Source organism: Sciurus vulgaris (genome assembly GCF_902686455.1).
Source record: "Sciurus vulgaris genome assembly, chromosome: 2".
Lineage (NCBI taxonomy): Eukaryota > Metazoa > Chordata > Mammalia > Rodentia > Sciuridae > Sciurus > Sciurus vulgaris.
In genome coordinates, this window is record NC_136462.1 from 150,704,623 (window position 1) to 150,725,440 (window position 20,818).

The 20,818-nt window shown below is 36.6% G+C and overlaps 1 protein-coding gene across 5 annotated transcripts in view; it reads left to right on the plus strand.

Annotated features, from left to right (window-relative positions):
- LOC306654118 (endophilin-A3) overlaps positions 1-20,818 on the plus strand; it is a 578,788-nt gene that overhangs the window by 109,866 nt on the left and 448,104 nt on the right. For all 5 annotated transcript variants that reach the window (XM_079127386.1, XM_079127382.1, XM_079127387.1 and 2 more), the window contains one exon: positions 16,345-16,413. In XM_079127386.1, the coding sequence (XP_078983512.1) occupies positions 16,405-16,413 (9 nt within the window). In that variant the 5' untranslated portion in view covers positions 16,345-16,404. The remainder of the gene's footprint in view (positions 1-16,344; positions 16,414-20,818) is intronic.

Consider the following 20,818-nt stretch of genomic DNA (forward strand, 5'->3'; position numbering starts at 1 on the left):
GCTGATCTGACCAGAACAATTGTAGAGAAGGGAAAGTTTGAGAACTCACGGTTTCAGAGATCTTAGTCTGTAGACAGCTGACTCCTTTCCTCAGGGCTCAAGGTGAGGCAGAACATCATGGTGGATGAGTGTAGAAGAGGGAGGCAGCTCACGTGATGATCAGGAAGCAGAGAGAGACTCCACTGGCCAGATACAAAATATATACCCCAAATCCGTGCCTCCAATGCCCCACCTTCTTCAGCCACACTGCACCTGCCTTCAGTTACCACTCAATCCCCACCAGGAGATTAATTCACCAATTGAGTTAAGTCTCTCATAATGCAATCATTTCTTCTTTGAACCTTCTTACATTGTCTCACCTGTGAGCTTTTGGGGGACACCTCACATACAAACAGTAACACAGCCACATCAGTGTTTATAGCACAATTCACAATAGTCAAAGCTATGGAACCAACCTAAGTGCATGTCAATAGAGGAATAGATAAAGGAAGTATGATATATATATACACAATGGAGTTTTACTCAGCCATAAAGAAGAATGAAGTTATGACATTGTTGGTAAATAAATGGAACTGAAGAACATTTAGTTAAGTGAAATAAGGCAGACTCAGAAAGCAAGGGCTGAATATTTTCTCTCATGTGTGGAAGCTGGGGGGAATTCAGATTCATTCTTCCGAATATTGTGCAAACTGCAGGAAGTCACCTGGGCCAAATACTTCTGGGTATTCTTTCTGAGAAAAAGTTAAGGTGTGCCAAAAGTAAGTAGAAAAGATCCCACCAGTCCTGAATCATAATCCTTAATTTCTAGGTGAGAGCTGAGAGGGGTGAATTTCTGCACAGACTTCGAATATTTCCTCTCATTGAAATCCTTTTCACAAAGTGCATTCATAACTTAGGATCAACTCCTGCAGGAAGCCCACACCAGGCCTGGGGAGAGTAGATCTTCTGATATAGTAGGGAGGGCATCCAGAAGGTGGGTAGTCCTGGGTAGCCTCATTCAAGATGGGTTGTGGCCAAACTTCTTTCTACTCCTCATCTCTCATTCTTTTGCTGGGGCATATCCTTGATTCTTATCTTTCCACTAGGTAATTCTGATTTCAGCTTAGTCTATTTTGAGCTCACTCCTTTAAATTGAGTTTCCCTCTCTTCCAATAACCCCTGTTTTGTATTAGCCTTTTCTTGTTTTATGTGTATAATATCTTTTCAAATTTATCTTTAGGTAATAATAAAAGCTTTAAGAAAAGGTTTTATTTTTTAATCTGTGCCTAGATTTCTGTTTCCTTTGGTTCATTCTAAAGTTTCTTCTCTGATACTTTCTCTCATGTTCCTGTTTTTTCTCAAATTTGTGTGATTTCCTGATTGTCATTCTATAACAATGAAGGACTAGGTCTATCACTGCAGGCAACTTGAGTAGGCTTTATCTGTTTGCCTAACAGTCTTCTCTCCTTCCTGGAAAGACTGAATGTAGCATGAGAGTGGTGAGGTCAGTGGCCAACAGTTACCAGACAGGAAGGCTGTGAAGAATTTTACCCTGGGAAGGTAGAGCTATGCTCTTGGCCAGGGCTGTCTCTCCATGTGCCCCTTGTGTCTTTCAAGATGATTGGAAAGATCTGTAGCTTCTCTCAGATCTTGGCACCCATTTTGGGACCCACTCCCACCAGAATAGTTCATTCTTTTAGAGTGTGGTTACAGGTTTAGTCTGGGGACAAACATCCGTACTTCCGTTGCTTAGAGGATAATATTACTGGCTAATATTTAATGAGGCAGTGTGAGATACTATTCTCAATGCTTTCCATACATTAACCTTTATTAAGCAGGTATTGTTATTATCTCCATTTTGAAGATAAGGAATTGGAGGCACAGAGAGCTCCAGTAATTTGTCCAGTTTCTTCTCTAGCTAGGACTGGAGCAGGGATTTGAGCCAAGATGGTGTAGTCACAGAATTTTCTGTTTGGTACAGAGATGTATGTGTGGATGGAGGAAGGGCATCATTGATTCTTCTTGATTTCCATATAGTTTTATCTTAAATTAAGTTCCCTGATAGTTCTTCAGGGCTCTTTCTGTTCTTTTTGTGTTTACTTAATTTAGATTTGGAATTTCTCTGTATTAATTTTTCTCTCAGAAGCAGATTCTACCATGTGTATATTGGTCGGCTCTTTTCTCAGCTCTACGATTCCATCTGCTCTCTGTCTTCTAGGAATTTCTCACCATTTATGTTCTGTTGCTGGCACCCTTTCTGATTTTTCAGCCCTGCTATGGGTATGTCATATGCCTCTCAAAATATATTTAGAAGTTTACTTCAAGGTATTTGGTACATCAGAGGAGGATGCATGCATTTGACCCACCATCTTGATTCCATATCTGCAATATTTACTATATGCATTTTAACTATTGACTTACTTGTGGTAGGATTAATTAATTTTTTTAGCATGGTGCTGTAATGATTAAACTTGAAGGGATATTTGGGACTCAGGGGACTCAGTCACAACATAATAGCTCCTGAGCTTTTTATTTGTTTGAGTATAGATTATTAGATTCTGTATAGTTTAGTTGTTGTGATTGTACTGAACAGAGACTTCCAGATGTGGATAATCAGATATGCATTGTGTGTTAAACTTCTTTCTAGACAAATAAATCAGGAAAATCATTATGTCTTGTACATATTACAAACATAGAATGCAAGGTTAATGGAAGGTATATGTAAACATTTTTTAATTGAAATAAAACATGCATACAGGGAAGTGACAGACCCATAGTATAGAACCTGACACGTTTTAACAAATGTTGTATCCATGTAACCAGTTCAAGATACAGGATATTACCAGCACCTCAGAAGGCTCCCTCATAAACTTACCTTAAAGATATAACCACTATAGCCAGGCTTGGTGGCACACATATATATTCCAGAAACTTGGCAGGCTGTGACAAGTTCAAGGCAAGTTTCAGCAACTCAGACCCTGTCTCAAAATTTTAAAAATGGAAAGGGCTGGGGATGTAGTTCAGTGGTAGAGTACCCCTCGGTTTAATCCCCAGTAACCCACAAAATACACTGACTTCTGTCACCATAAATGAGTTTTTCTTATTTTTGATTTTACATGAATGGAATAACACAAAGTGTCCTCTTTAGTTTTGAACTTTATATCATTAGAATCACATAGCATGTAATTAGAGAAATGCAAATCAAAACTACTCTGAGATTTTATTTCACTGCAGTCAGAATGGCAGTTTTCAAGAATATAAACAACAATAAGTGCTAATTTCCAGAATCTATAAAGAACTCAAAAAACTCTACACCAAGAATACAAATAATCCAATCAACAAATGGGCTAAGGAAATGAACAGACACTTCACAGAAAATCTACAAGCAATCAACAGATATATGAAAAAATGTTCAACATCTCTAGTAATAAGAGAAATGCAAATCAAAACTACCCTAAGATTTCATCTCACCCCAATTAGAATGGCGATTATCAAGAATACAAGCAACAATAGGTGTTGGTGAGGATGTGGGGAAAAAGGTACACTCATACATTGCTGGTGGGGTTGCAAATTAGTGCAGCCACTCTGGAAAGCAGTATGGAGATTCCTCAGAAAGCTTGGAATGGAACCACCATTTGACCCAGTTATCCCACTCCTTGGCCTATACCCAAAGGACTTAAAATCAGCATACTACAGAGATACAGCCACATCAATGTTCATAGCTGCTCAATTCACCATAGCCAGATTGTGGAACCAACCTAGATGCCCTTCAGTTGATGAATGGATAAAGAAACTGTGGCATATATATACAATGGAATATTACTCCGCCATGAAGAATGATAAAATTATGGCATTTGCAGGCAAATGGATGAAATTGGAGGATATCATGCTAAGTGAGATAAGCCAATCTCAAAAAACTAAAGGATGAATGATCTCGCTGATAAGCGGATGAGGACATATAATGGGGGGTAGGAGAGGTTAGCGTTAGGGTTAGGTTTAGGGTTAGGGACAAGGAGGGTGGTAAGAATGGAGGAAAGAAGGACTGTATAGAGGGAAAAGAGGGGTGGGAGGGGTGGGGGGGGAGGGAAAAAATAACAGAATGAATCAAACAACATTGCCCTATGTAAATTTATGATTTTTAATTAAAAAAAAAGGCTCAATGCTAGTTAGGGTGAATTTACAAATAAGGCATAATTACACCATTTCAGAACATCTTGACAAAGAGAAAATTATAAATATTTCCAAGAAACAAACAAACAAAAAAAGAATATAAACAACAATAAATGTTGGCAAGGATGTAGGGAAAAGGTACACTCAAACATTACTGGTAGGACTGCAAATTGGTGGGCCCACTCTAGAAAGCAGTATGGAGATTACTTAGAAAACTTGAAATGGAACCACCATTTGACCCAGCTATCCCACTCCTAGGTTTATACCCAAAGAACTTAAAATCAGCATACTACAGTGATGTAACCACATCAAAGTTTATAGCCCTTCAATTCACAATAGCTGAACTATGGAACCAACCTAGATGCCCTTCAACAGATGAGTGGATAAAGAAAATGTGGTACATATACACAATGGAATATTACTTAGCCTTAAATGAAATGAAGGCATTTGCAGATAAATGGATAGAGCTGGTGAATATCATGCTAAGCAAAATAAGTCAATCCCCAAAATAAGTCAAACCCAAGGCCAAATGTTTTCTCTGATATGCAGATGCTGATCCATAATGCCAGTGGTAGGTAGGGAAGAATGGAGGAAATTTGGGCAGAGGGGAGTGAGGGGAGGGGAGGGGTGGAAAAGGGAAGGACAGTGGGACAAGATGGACATTATCACCCTATATATATGTATGATTGCATGAATGGTGTGACTGCATCGTGTACAGCCAGAGAAATGAGAAGTCGTGCTTCATTTATGAACAATGAGTTGAAATTATGACAGTTCTGCTGTCATGTATAACTAATTAGAACAAATAAATTTTAAAAAAAGCATTTTTTTAAAAGAATCACATAGCTTGTGCTTCTTTCATTCAATGTTATGTCTGAAATTTACCTTGTCGTTACAAGTTGTAACTAACATTTTTTAGACTACCATATAGTGTTCGTATTTTAGAAATAGCCACAATATATTTATTCATTTTTTTCTGTTAATGGGCATTTGAGTTGCTTCCAATTTTTGGTTCTTATCGATAATGCTGCATGTACATGAATTTTGGTGCACAAATGTAGGAAGTTCTGCTGGGAGTTTACCTAGGAATAGGATTACTCAGTTATAGGGTATCTATTTTTACATGTGGCTTTAGTAGATTTGCTGAACTGTTTTCCAAAATATTTATACCAATGTATTCTCTTACCAATAGTGTTGTGAAGTGTTCTAGTTGTTCCATTAGTTCTTGTGTTGTTGTTGTCTTCATTGTTGTTTTAAAATAATTTTATTCTGGTAGAGGCATCTCATTATGGTTTAATTTGAATTTCTATGATGATAATAGACAAAACATTTTCATGTACTTATTGGCCATTTTGATATTGTCTTAGTGCATTTGGACTGCTACAACAAAAACATCACAGAGCGGTTTAGGAAACAGCCATCTATTTCTCATAATTCTACAGACTGTGGTGTCCAAGGTTAAGGCAATGGCAGAGCCAGTGTCTGGTGAGGACCTGCCTCATGGTTCATAGATTCTGTCTTCCCTCTGTGTCCTCACAAGGTCCTTTAATAAGGGCCACTAGTCCCATTTAACCTAATCACCCGGCAAAGATGCCACCTCCTAATACTATTATATGGAAGATTGGGATTTCAACGTTGGTTTTTTTTTTTTTTTTTTTTTTTTTTTTTTTTTGTACTTCCAGGAGTTAAACCCAGGGCCTTGCACATCTAGGCAAGTGCTCTGCCACTGAGTTGTACCCTGGGCTGTATATCAAGGCTGATAACCTTGATACCAACAGGCATTAAAATGATTCAAGGATGCATTTTAGGCTTTATGAGGTTGGTCTCTAGATTTTAGGCCTTCAGAGGTGAATTAAAATCTCAGGTGTTTACCAAGGTATCTCCTTATTGGGCTAGTCTAAACTCCAGTGTTGTGTCTTGATCACTCTGATAGTGCAAAAAACTCTCCTTAAGTCTTTAACCTTTTAACAGCATCTTTCTGCTGGTTTCCTCAGTGTCTTGCTTGGTGTATAGGAAAGGAATTGTCAAAAGCCTTGAGAGGAAATTGAAACATAGCCCGTCAGGCTTACTTCTTTATGTTTCTCTCTCTCTTTTTTTTTTTTTTTCCCAGAAATTTGGCCTCATTTATATCCTGGTTTCCTTGGTTACGGTGCATTCTGCTTTTCCTTTCACACAGTGTAGTGAGACTGCTGCAAGTTCCAGTCTGCAGCTTTCTGCTCAGACTTTCTGTTCCTTGTCTCAAGACAGAAAATTCTCCAAAGGAAAAAAGCAACTTAAAAATATATGGCTCTCCACAGTATATTTCTTTTCCTCCTGATCTTGGCCCCTCAGATTCTGGCTGCCTTGGTTTTTCTGATGCTCTGAGATATTTTTAAAATTAAAAACTTTGAAAATAGTTTAGACTTAAGAAAAACTAAAAGAGTAGCACAGAGCCCTCCATACAACTTCCACCCATCTTTCCCTAATGTTAACAACATACAAATAACTTTAACTATTTGTACATAAAATTGAGTATTGCCATATTCTCTGAGCTGATAAAAGCAGAGCATGACTGCTAACTGGTTGAAAGAAAAAACAAAGGTGTCAGTAGAGAGGGTAAAATTTTTGGTGCAGGGTATCTCAAAGTGTGTTCCTTAGAATATTGCTCCTTGGAGATTTGTCTTCATCTTAGACATTTCACATGGCTATTGTGGTTTGGATCTTTAATGTTCTCCAAAAGGTAATGTATTAGGCAATGCAGGAATTTTCAGAGGTGAAATGATTAGACTATGAGAGTTGTAACATAATCAATGGATTAATCCATTTTATGGGATAATAATTTGAAGGGACTACTAGGTGAAAACTGTAGGCAGGTGGGGTGTGGCTAGACGAAGTAAGTCACTGGGGGTGTGCTCTTGGATTATGTGACTATCTCTTGCTCTCTCTCTCTGCTTCCTGACTCCCATGAGCTGAGCAGCTTTCCTCTGCCATGCCCTTTTGCAAGATGTTCCGCCTCACTTCAGGCCCAGAGCAATGGACAGAACTTCTGAAACTGTGAGCCCAAAACAGATTTTTTTTTTTTTTTTTTTTCCTGCTCTAAGTTGTCCTCGTCGAGTCTTTTGGTCACAGTGATGAAATCTGACTTAATACACAAGGCCAAATGAGTGTGGGCAGTGCTACATCTGATACATGCCCCCTTGGAAATCCAGGGGTGCCTATTAGCATTTTAAAACCTCTGGAAGTTTGTTTTTTTGTTTTTGTTTTAATAAAAAATGTCTAATTTTGTTTCCCTGTGTTTCCAAACTTATGTGGTCAAGAACTGTTCTTTTCTTTTTACCTGACCCTTACATCCTGCAGAACTATTGTTTTGGGTTTTTTTCTTTTTTTTTTTTTTTTTTTTTTTTGGTACACATATGCAAAAATACTATTTTGGAGCTATTTTTTAAATCCTGAGTTACAAATTTTACTTTTTTTACATTTTCTCCTAGGTTATAGCTTTCTTGCCCTTTAATTTCTTGCTTCATAAAAGGGAAGAGGATGGAGAAGCCCGGGTTTCTTTGAAACAGATATTTGCACAAGAAGGTGGCCTAGGCTTTGTTAACATTTAGCATCAAAATCCCACCATATCTAAATGAAAAACCAAATGCGAAAGCTTCATGTTTCCCATGCAGATTTCTTTTATGATTTATCATTTCCCTCTTGTAGTTGAAAAAAGTTTTGGTTTTGATTTTGTTTCCTATTAATGACACATTTGTAGACACCAAGAAGTAGATGTTAATTGAAGATTTTTATCTCTCACTCCAGCTGAAGGCCTCTTGAGATAGGTCTCATTTGCAGCATAGACCCTCTTTTCACTGGAGGAAAATCACATGTGTCACATTGACTAGCCACACGTTTGTATTTTAATTTGCAACTTTTGTTTAGTGAGCCTAAATTAGATGTAAGATTCGTGATGGGGAAGCTAAATAGGGGAGGGCAGCTTATGTTTGAAGCTGAAGAAGGTAGGAGAGTTTAAGAGTGAAATTTGACACTGTCCCCTAATCCAATTTGGTAGATAATATGTATCCCTTGTCATGTTTTCACAAATCTCCCTTTCCACCTCTGGTTCTTGTCTTGACAGATCTTTCAGAAACTCATATCGGTTCATATCACTCACCTGCTTAAAAATTTCCATTGCCTACAGATTAAGTGCAGTCTAATGCTTGGACCCTGCCTTCTTGCCTAATTCTTCTCAGTTAGGCTCTGTCTTTTGCCTCAATTACCCTTATTGAGTTGTTATGCTGTTTGCTTATGATATCCATTAAGTCATGTCTTTGCCTATGTTTCTCCCTGCTAGAGATGCCAGTTCTCCTTTCATGTCCCTGATAAACTCCATATATTGTTCTAGGCTCTGTTCTGGAACTTTCTTAGCACCTTTTCTCATATAATTTTCTTCTTCCTGTATGGGTTCTTATGGTAAATTCTGCATCTCTCTATTGTGGAATAGTGCTTATCTCGTGATGTTATGGCTTCTTATTTATATTTCTGCTTCTCCATGGGCCTGTGAAAAGTGAGAATATAGAGATTGATCCTTGTATCTATAGCATACCATATTGGTACAGTTGGTAGACATTCTAACTTTGGAAATTGAATGTTTCAAAATTGGAATGAATGACAGTGTGTTGGTTTGAAACAGTAAGTTGAAAATTTTTTCAAGTATTTAAGTTCATTCATTTATTTCTTTAATGGTGTATTGTAACTGTACATAATAGTGGAATTTGTTATGTCATATTTGTTACATGCAAATAACATAATTTGACCAATAACCTTCCCCTGTAACTTCCTTTCCCCTCCCCTTCTCCTCCTGATCTACTTGCTCTACTCTATTAATCTTCCTTTTATTATTATTGTTATTGTTATTTTAATTAGTACATTATCATTACATATGTAGGTGAGATTCATTGTGGTATATTTGTACGTGGAAATAGCATAATTTGGTACTTTTACTGACTCCCATAGGTTTTAATGTATAGTGTTTTATTATTAAATTAAAATTTTTTTGTAATTTTGTTAGGTCTTCCTTTAGAATCCATTGTTACTTAGGACATAGCTCTAAAGTTTTGTGCCTACAATTTTTACTATTGATTCTTAATAAATTATTAAAACAAGAACAACAAAACCAAACAAACATGTTCTTTTAGTATTGATAGATTTTGTGACTTGGTACCTGGTCAGCTTTTGTAATATTCTCTATACTTGCAAAGAAAATGCATTTTCTGTTTATTGACTGGAAGGATATATATGCAAATGGGCATATTTGGTCAAGGTTATTATTTTGGGCATTTGAGTCATCTATATCCTTTTCAATTCTTTTTATCATGTTTGATGTGTTAGTTTTCAGATGGAATTGTATTAATTCTGCTACAATTGTGAATTGGTCAGTTTCAGTACTTCAGGTTTTTTAAACCTTATTTTGCAACTTAATTACTTTTTTCAACATTTTTATTGGTACATTGTAGTTATACCTAATAATATAACTATATTGTAGTTATACATAATGGTGGGATTTGCATACAATATAACAGTAGCCAATATACTCTCCAGCACTTCTCCCTCCTTTCCCTCCTCCCCCTCCCTTGCCCCTTTCTTCTATTCTACTGATCTCCCTTTGATTTTTATAAGATCCATCCCCCCATTTTCTTTTCCATTTTCCTCTCAAGCTTCCACATTTGAGTGAAAACATAGGACCCTTGACCTGAGTTTGGCTTATTTTGCTTAAAATAATGCTCTCAAGGTCCATCCGTTTTCCTGCCAATGATATAGTTTCATCATCTTTATGGCTGAATAAACTCCATTGTGTATGTATACCACATCTTCTTTTTTCATTCATCCATTGATGGTCACCTTGTCTGATTCTGTAGTTTGGCTATAGTGAATTGTGCTGCTAGAAACATGGGTATGCATGTATCTGTATAGTATGATGATTTTAATTCTTTAGGATAAATACTGAGGAGTGGTGTAGCTGGGTCATATGGTGTTCTAATCCTAGTCCTTTGAGGAACCTCCATACTGATTTCCATAATGGTTTTACTAATTTGCTATCCCACCAACAGTGTAAAAGTGTTCCTTTCCTCCACATCCTGTCTAGCATTTATTATTGTCTATATTCTTGATGACTGCCATTATGACTGGAATGAAATGGAACCTCAGTATAGTTTTGATTTGCATTTCCCTAATTGCTAATGATGTTAAATATTTTTTCATATATTTGTTGACCATTCATAGTTTTTTGCTTGAGAAGTATCTGTTCAGTTCATTTGCCCATTTATTAGTTGGGATTTTTTAGTTCATTATATATTCTGTATATTAATCCTCTGACAGAAGAATAGCTAGCAATGATTGCCTTCCATTTTGTAAACTCTCTTCACATTCTTGTTTCCTTTGCTGTGCAGAAGTTTTGTTTTGTTTTGTTTTGTTTTTAATTTGATGTCAACCCATTTATTAACTCTTGGCATTATTTCCTGAGCTTTAGGATTCAGAAAGTTGTTGCCTGATAAGTGATGAATCTTCAGAAAGAGAAGTTAGGAAAACTAACCCATTCACAATAGCCTCGAAAAAAATAAAATACTTGGGACTCAATCTCACAAAAGAGGTGAAAGACCTCTACAATGAGAACTACAGAACACTAAAGAAAGAAATTAAAGAAAACCTTAGAAGATGGAAAGATCTCCCATGTTCTTGGATAGGAAGAATTAATATTGTCAAAATGGCCATACTACCGAAAGTGCTATACAGATTCAATGCAATTCCAATTAAAATCCCAATGACGTATCTCACAGAAATAGAGCAAGCAATCATGAAATTCATTTGGAAGAATAAGAAACCCAGAATAGCTAAGGCAATCCTTAGCAGGAAGAGTGAAGCAGGGGGTATTGCAATACCAGAACTTCAACTATACTACAAAGCAATAGTAACAAAAACGGCATGGTATTGGTACCAAAATAGACAGGTAGATCAATGATACAGAATAGAGGACATGGACACAAACCCAAATAAATACAATTTTCTCATACTAGACAAAGGTGCTAAAAATATGCAATGGAGAAAAGATAGCCTCTTCAACAAATGGTGCTGGGAAAACTGGAAATCCATATGCAACAGAATGAAACTAAACCCCTATCTCTCACCCTGCACAAAACTCAACTCAAAACGGATGAAGGACCTCGGAATCAGACCAAAGACCCTTTATCTTATAGAAGAAAAGGTAGGGCCAAATCTTCAACATGTCAGCCTAGGATCAGATTTCCTTAATAGAACTCCCATTGCACAAGAAATAAAAGCAAGAATCAACAACTGGGATAGATTAAAACTAAATAGCTTTCTCTCAGCAAAGGAAATTATCAGTAATGTGAAGAGAGAGCCTACAAAGTGGGAGAAAATCTTTGCCACTCATACTTCAGATAGAGCACTAATTTCCAGAATATATAAAGAACTCAAAAAACTCTACACCAAGAATACAAATAATCCAATCAACAAATGGGCTAAGGAAATGAACAGACACTTCACAGAAGATCTACAAGCAATCAACAGATATATGAGAAAAGTTCAACACCTGTAGTAATAAGAGAAATGCCTAAGATTCCATCTCACCCCAATTAGAAGGGTGAATACAAGCAACAATAGGTGTTGGAGAGGATGTGGAGAAAAAGGTACACTCATACATTGCTGGTGGGGTTGCAAATTAGTGCAGACACTCTGGAAAGCAGTGTGGAGATTCCTTAGAAAACTTGGAATGGAACCACCATTTGACCCAGCTATTCCACTCCTTGGCCTATACCCAAAGGACTTAAAATCAGCATACTACAGAGATATAGCCACATCAATGTTCATAGCTGCTCAATTCACCATAGCCAGATTGTGGAACCAACCTAGATGCCCTTCAATTGATGAATGGATAAAGAAACTGTGGTACATATATACAATGGAATATTACTCAGCCATAGAACAATAAAATTATGGCATTTGCAGGCAAATGGATGCAGTTGGAGAATATCATGCTAAGTGAGATAAGCCAATCTCAAAAAACCAAAGGACAAATGATCTCACTGATAAGCGGATGATGACACATATAGGGGGTGGGAAGGGGGCAAGAATGGAGGAAGGAGGGGCTCTATAGAGGGATAAGAGGGGTGGAAGGGGTGGGTGGGAAGAAAAAAAATAACAGAATGAATCAAAAACTATTACCCTAGGTAAATGTGTGATTACACAAATGGTATGCCTCTACTTCATGTACAAATGGAGAAACAAGATGTATCCCATTTATTTACAATAGAAATGAATGAATTTAAAAAGATTATTATTTACTATTAAATAATATTTAAAAAGATTATTATTTACTATACTATAAATAAAAGTTATCCCTCCACTTACCCATTTTATTAATTCTAAGCATACATAAACCAGTCATTGGCATCTTCTTTTACAAAGTTATTTTCATTAGGAGTGAATTCACATTATGCTATGTGATTTTTGTAGGCTCTCTCTCTTGGTGTTTTGTTGTATCCTTGTTTCTTAGAATTTAGATCTAGGATGAATTTTAACTTGGAGGGTTATCTTTTTGTTGCCTTTAGCACCTCTGTTCTTATGTCTCTAGTGATTCTACTTTCTTACACCTGGCTTCCTGAGGCTTTTTTGAGGAACAGTGGCCTCTTCTGCTGTGATATTGTAGACATTTGGGTCTATCCACATAGCTGGGTGGTGCGTGACTTAATTGATTTTTTGTACTTCAGTCTCCTTGGGCATGCAGATCGCCAAATTTGGTAGCATCAGGCTGTGGTTTGTATCTGGGTCGTTTTTTCCAGCCTCATCTTCCTTCTTATCCCCTGCCCTTAAGTAGAACTTGAGTCCAAACTATTGTCTCATGGAGCACTTATAGACACTTCCCTGTTAACCCAATAGGAACCAAATTGCTAGCTGCCATAACCAGTGTGCAGACAAGAAGCCCAAGGGACCCACATTTCACCCTTGATAACCATGTTGCATTTCTGATCATTTTCAGGTCCACGAAAAAGTTTATTCTGTTTTTGAGCATTACTTATCCTTCTAATTTTCTTTTTTGCTATCTATTTAATCTATCATTTCTGGAGCATAGAATGCATCAAATTTGAATTTACATAGTCATTTTCATCAAAGGTAGAAGCTTGAATGTTTATATTTAGGCTTCAACACCTAAAAGATATAACCTTGTAACCCTGGGATGGGGCTAGGGATCCTGTAGGGATCATACCTGTCCTTTTCCTCTTTATATTCCAAGCACCTGTCAGGGGGCCTTGCACAAGGTAGATACACAACAAACAGTATTTGTTGAATGATGAAGTATAAAATATAGTCAAATGGCCTAAATAGCTAACATCATAGGTGCATTTATATTTATTCTCTCAAAACAGCTATACATTAGTGAGGACTTAAGCAACTTTGTGAGACCCTGTCTCAAAATTAAAAATTAAAAAGGGCTGGGGATGTGACTGAGTGGTAAAGTGCCCCTGGGTTCAATCTCCAGCACCAAAAATAAACAAACAAACAAAAAACAAAAGCTACACATCAGTCAAGAATTTAGAGAAATAAAAGAATAAAAGGTCCCAATCCTAACCTGTGACTCTTGTTAAAAAACGAACCCATGTGTTATCTCTTTCCAAACAAGAAAGGAGTATTGATCTCATTTGTTTCTGTTCTTGTAACTAGAAACACCCCTCTTTCTATGAGGCACTCTGCCTTACGAAAATAGAACAAATTTAACCTGAACAGATAAGAACTACTGATTCAGATTTAAGAGGTTTCAGGTGTAATTTTCAATGGTAAAGAGATTTTTAACTGAATATTTAAAAACAGGGATATGTGCCTGGTCTTATGTGGTTCTGAGAGTAAGAGGAAATGATGGGCAATGGTGTCAATCTTCTTTTGCTGCATAATATACTACCCTAAAGCATGGTGACTTAAAGCAAAAGTCATTTATTTAGTGCAAGTTTCTGTGGGTGAGCAATTTGGGCTGGTTGCACTGAGTGGATCTGCTGTGATCTTGATTCAGCTTGCTCACCTGTAGGCTGTCAGCCACCCAGTTGACTGGGGGTTTGATGATCTGGGATTGCTGTGTTGGGATGGCCTGTCTCTGCCCCACTGGTCTTTCATGCTCCCCCAGCTAGCGTATTCACATGACATTGATTATAGTAACCCTCAGAGAGTGAGCAGAAAAATCTATAAAGTTTCTTTCTAGCTCTAAAGTTAGAGTCCAAACTCAATATTCACAATGTGGCTTACACTGCATTGCACTGACTAAAGCAAGTTGAGGATGGACCAGTAGGCTCTCAGTGAGATGAATTTCAAAGTATGGGGACCATTTTTACAAACTACTGTGGCAACAAAATGTGAAGGGAATGGTTTTGTGACTTTCATTAGATTCTCAGATTATGAACTCTGAAGTTAAAAATATTCCAGATGATTTCACTACTGAACTACAATAGCAAAAATGTTTAAAACATTGCTTGGTGTATGCTAATGAGAATCTTGATGGGTCCCACCGAAGGTCATAACTTGACCTGAAAAATTAAGATCATCTATGTATCACTTCCCTTCTGAGGAGTAAACCATCCCAGAACTTCAGGGTTTAAAACAATACTATTTATCATGCTTATGATTCTATGGATCAGATGAGGCTGGTCCAGCTGGCCTCTGTCATGTTCAGGCAGGCCAGTTGATGGCTCCCATCCTGGGATCAAATGGTTGTCTTGATGGGTGCCAGGCCACTTCTCTCTCAGGAGCAGATTGGTCAGATAGTTCACAGTGTGGCAGCAGAATTTCAGAGAGACAAGTAGAAGCATACCAAGTCTCCTTGGGCCTAGGTAGGAGGAATCAAAACAAGGCACAGGCCCAACCCAGATAAGAGAGGAGAGCAACTCTAGGGAGGATGGCGAAACCTGGCCATTCTTATATTCTTCCATATCTACTCTTTTCAAGAAAATTCTTATCATATCTCAAATTTAAGTTAGACACTTATTCTCCCCCATTAAATAGTGATATTCTGTCTGCAGTAGTAGTGCACATAGTAGGAGAAACCACACTTGCCTTTAAAACAACCTATAATCCTTTTGCCAATCGCGATCCCTAACTATAGTTTCTAAGCTTACATTAATGTTTTAAAGGCACAAATTATGTTGATGTAGTTTTCTAAAGGAAAAGATTTAACATATTTTCTTCCTCTATTTCATCCTCCTTGTTCTTTAATCCAATCCCACTGGGGCCAGAGTTTCTTTTCTTAAGGGTTCTCTAACTACATTGTGCTTGATGAGGAATCTTTAGGGACTTCTTAATCTTCAACTTGGGATGGTGTGATCTGGCCCCTGTCTAGAGTTCAAATTTTATTTTCCTCCATTCACCTTTGAGCACCAATTTTGACAGTTCAAGAGAATTCCTTGCTGTTTCTTGAACACATTAACCCGACACCAGTGGTTCTCAGTTGTCTGAAGGCATTTTTGGTTGCCACAATGGTGTGTGTGTACTACTGGCATTTAGTGGGTGGAGACCAAGGGTGTGCACAGCCAGCCCCCACAACAGAGAATTATCAGGTCCAAATATCAACAGTGCTGGGACTGAGAAAATCACCCTACTCATCCCTGTCTCTGGTTCTTTTCTTCCATTCTGCCTCATCCTGTAAGGCCTTTCTTTCAGTGCTGCAGATTGAAATGTCCCATGTTCTTAAAAAGCCAACTCAAATGAAAATGTTCTAGGCAATGGGTCTGGATGACTCACCAGTGCTGTGGGCTTCAGAGTACTTTCCGTACATCGCTGAAGTACCTACCACTTAGCATGTTAATTATAATTTATATCTAGTACTATTATTTTAAATTGTTCTCATCCCTCCCTTGGCCTTTAGTTGAATGTTAGTGCATTAACTCTTTTGCTGAACTGCTTATTTCTGGATGAAAAATCTCCTATTTTATCTTTATTTATATTAGAGCACCTACCATGTGCTTTACACACGGCAGGTATCTAATAAGTCAAGACCAAGGAAATAAGAAACGTGTGTCTTCCCACGCCCTTAGATATGGTTATTATATCAGCAATTTTCATGAAGACTTAGATTTTTAAAAAAACGAACAAGTTAAATCAGAGTTTTGTTTTTAATAATTCAGGCAAAAAACTATGATAAATTATTGTACAATGCACCTGTGTTTATTTCTGCAGCTATTTAGTGAAAAAATAAGTGGTGCTGAAGGAACGAAGCTAGATGACGAATTTTTGGACATGGAAAGGGTAAGAGAGCATTTTTCTTTACTTTCATTTCTGTTGGTTTGTTTTTCCACATTTTAAATTTTCTATTTTTTTTTAGCTGTCAATGGTCCTTTATTTTATTTATATGTGGTGCTGAGAATCAAACCAAGTGCCTCACACATACTAGGCAAGCACTCTACCACTGAGCTACAACCCCAGCCCTGTTTTTTTTTTTTTCCACATTTTTTTATTGGTACATTATAGTTGTACATAATAATGGGATTTATTGTTACATATTCATATACACATAATATAACGACATAATTTGGCCAAGTATTACTCCCCTGCACTTCCCCTGCTCCTCCCCATTTTCCATGCCCTAGGTCCCTCCTGTACTCTACTGATCTCCTTTTGATTTTTCATGAGATTCTCCCCTCCACCTTTGTTTTCTTTTTTCTTCTCTAGCTTCCACATGTGAGAGAAAACATATGACCCTTAACCTTCTGAGTTTGGCTTATTTGCTTAGCATAATGCTCTCAAGTTCCACCCATTTTCCTGAAACTGATATAACTTCATTCTCTATGACTGAATAAAATTCCATTTTGTATATATATACCACATTTTCTTTATTCATTTATCCATCGATGGACACCTAGTCTGGTTCCATAGTTTGGCTGTTCTAAATTGCATGTAAACATGGTTATGCATGTATCACTGTAGTATAATAACTTTAATTCTTTAGGATAGATATTGAGGAGTTATATAGCTGGGTCATATGGTGGTTCTATTTCTAGTGTTTTGAAGAACCTCCACACTAATTTCTGTAGTGGTTATACTAGGCATTAGACCAGAGACCATACTAGAAGAAAATGTAGACACAACTTTCCATCATGTAGGCTTAGGAACCAACTTCCTCAACAAGACTCTAGTAAAATCAAGAATCAATAAATGGGATGGCAACAAATTTAAAAGCTTCTTCATGGCAAAGAATACCATCAAGAATGTGAAGAGAGAACTTACAGAATGAGAGAAAATCTTTGACACCTGCACCTCAGGTAAAGCATTAATCTCCAGGATATATAAAGAACTCAAAAAACTTAACACCAAAAAAACAAAACAAAACAAACAAACAAAAAACAACAAAAACAAAACAAAACAAAAAAACCCAATCAGTAAATGAGGAAAGAACCGAACAGGCACTTCACAGAAGAGGAAATATGAGTGGTCAACAAATATATGAAGAAATATTTAACATCTCTAACAATTAGAGAAATGCAAATTAAAACTACTCTAAGATTTCATGTCACTCCAGTCAGAATGGCAATTGTCAAAAATATAAGTAACAATAAATGTTGACAAGGATGTGGGGAAAAGGTACACTCAAATACTGCTGGTGGGACTGCAAATTGGTATAACCACTCTGGAAAGCAGCATGGAGATTCCTCAGAAAACTTGGAATGGGGGGCTGGGGAGATAGCTCAGTCAGTAGAGTGCTTGCCTTGCAAGCACAAGGCCCTGGGTTTGATCCCCAGCACCACCAAAAAAAAAAAAAAAAAAAAAAAAAAAAAAAAAAAAACTTGGAATGGAACCACCATTTGACCTAGTTATCTCATTCCTTGGTATAATACCCAAAGGACTTAAAATCGGCATACTACAGTAATGCCACATCAAATTTTATAGCAGCTAAATTCAGAATCACTAAGCTATGGAACCAGCCTAGGTGCCCTTCAACAGAAGAATGAATAAAGAAAATGTATATATACACAATGGAATATTACTCAGCCATTAAGAGAAGTGAAATTATGGCATTTACCAGTAAATAGTTGGAACTGAAGACTATCAAAAAAACCAAAGTCTAAATGTTCTCTCTGTTATGAGACTGATAACACACAGTTGTGGTGGGAGGGAAGAATATAAGTTCAGTTGAGTAAACAAAAGGGAATGAAAGGAATGAAGGGGACATGGGAATAGGAAAGATAGTAGAATGAATTGGACATAACTTTCCTATGTCCATATATGAATACATGACCAGTGTGACTCCACATCATGTACATCCACAAGAATGGGATCCTAATTAGAATAAGTTATACTTCAGTATGTATAATATGTCAAAATATACTCTGCTATAATGTATATCTGAAAAGAACAGATTAAAAAGGAATAAATATAAATAAGCAAAAAAAGAAATATAATCCCAAAAGTATTTTTAAAGTTTATTTTTGTAGAGAAAAATAAACTGTGGAACATATGCAAAAAAAAAAAAAAGAAAAAAGAAAAAGAAAAAGAAAGAAAATAAAGAAAAAACAAAAAATCCTACCAACAATGTAAAAGTGTTCCTTTTCCTCCACCTCCTCTCCAGCATTTATTATTGATTTTATTCTTGATGGCTGCCATTATGACTGGAGTGACATAAGATCTCAAAATAGTTTTGATTTGCATTTCCCTAGTTACTAATGATGTTGAACATTTTTCGTATGTTTGTTGGCCATTTGTATTTCTTATTTTGAAAAGTCTGTTTGGTTCATTTCCCATTTATTAATTGGATTTTTTGGTGTTAAGTTTTTTGAGTTCATTATGTATTCTGGATATTAATTCTCTGTTGGAAGAGTAGATAGCAAAGATTTTCTCCCATTCTATAAGGTTCTTTAAAAGAACGTTTTAACAATATCAGAAACTGACTTTTGCTGTGATGTGAGATATACTGCTGCTGTACAGGATGTTTACATATAGGCATGGATGGTATAATCCAGAAGGCAACACATTCACACTTCCAAATTCCAATCAGAGACTTCCTTGAACCACCTCCTGTCTAGGCAGGCAGAGGAAGGAAATGGGATGTGGCTAATTGGTTCCCTCTAGTGGCCATAAATCAGAATGCACAAAAGATGGGTCATCTTGCAGATACTGCAAGTAATTGTCCTTATGTATCCTGAAGAATCAAAATCTATTTCTGGAACAAGACCTTTCAAATATATATCAACTCATTTACTGTAGTATTTTGTACCTATATGTTGCAGCAGCTGCATAGAAAATAACTTTTGTCCTGGTTTTGCCATTAGAGCTAGCAGTATGAACTTTGATAAGCTTATTTCATTTTTCCTCAATTGTGACATGAAAGGTGATAATGTGTGTTCTGCTTGCCTCATGTTATGTTGCAAAAATTATGCAGAATATTAATGTGTTTGCAATAACTTAGAAAAATTTAAGAAACTTGGTACAAAAATGATTGTAATACGATCAAGAGAAGATTGTATAGTCTCTATCCTCTAACGTGTTTCCTGGTCAGTTGTGTAAAGGCAGACGTGGGAGCACTTAGTTTCCTTTCCCTTTGTCTTGAACTCTTTAAACAATACCCTTGTTCTAATAATTAGACTCCCAAGATAAGAGGGAGGAGAAAAAGGAAAGCTTTTATCCTCAGGCATAACATAAGACCAGCCTGCAGCAGGTAGGAGCGATGTCAGCAGGTGCTGGGGAAGGAACCTCTTCAGGATACCTTGGCCCTGCACAGCCTGTCCTCTAGGGAGTTCCCTGTTTTCTGAATGAGAGGTATTAAGTTTCTAGAAATGTTAATGCCTTGAAGGGAAAAGCTTATTTTGGTTTTGATTTTGAAAAGAAATAACTTCTGCAAATGGAGGGCCATGGAAATATTTTCACACCATTGACATACCTGAAATTGCTTTTAAAAAAATCTCTTGATATATAAAGATTGTATTTATTACTAACAAAATGATTCAGTTGAAATGTTAAATTTAAAAGCATATTTCAGGAGTTATAGTTGTAGTCAGTGGACCAAGATCCCTCTCATTTATCTCCTTTTCCCTCCAAAAATTCCAGCAAGTAACAGAATAAATATAAAATCTATTATCTGTTTTATTTCAACAGTGAAAAGCATGAAAATATATAACATGTGACCAGACATTTTAAGGACTTCCTGGAAGAGATACATTAGATAGTATATCAGATCCACCTAAAATACCACATAGAAATTACAAAAGTAATGGAAAAAAAAATACCCCATGAAAATTGTTGACCATCCAAAAATTGAGGAGCAATAGTAACATCAAAGCAAAATTTGATGCAGAAAAAGCATTGAATGGAAAAAGAGCTTTGCTAAAAAATTAAGAAAATGAAGTCAATGTAGTCTATCAAGGAATGATAATAGTCATAAATCATTTTGCACCACATAAGATAGCATCTAAATTTGTAAGATAAAGCTGTCAGAAATACATGGAAAACTGACAAAAATCAGAATAGAGGACATCACATACCTCTGTCATAACAGATTAAATTGGCTCATGGAAGATTTATATACAATATAGTTATTAATTTTGATTATAAATAAATAGAGACATCTGCATTTCCCAAATGGAAAACATATTCTCTTGGAACAATTACAATAACCAATCATGCATAGGGAAAGAAATCAATAAATTTTCCAAAGTAAAAA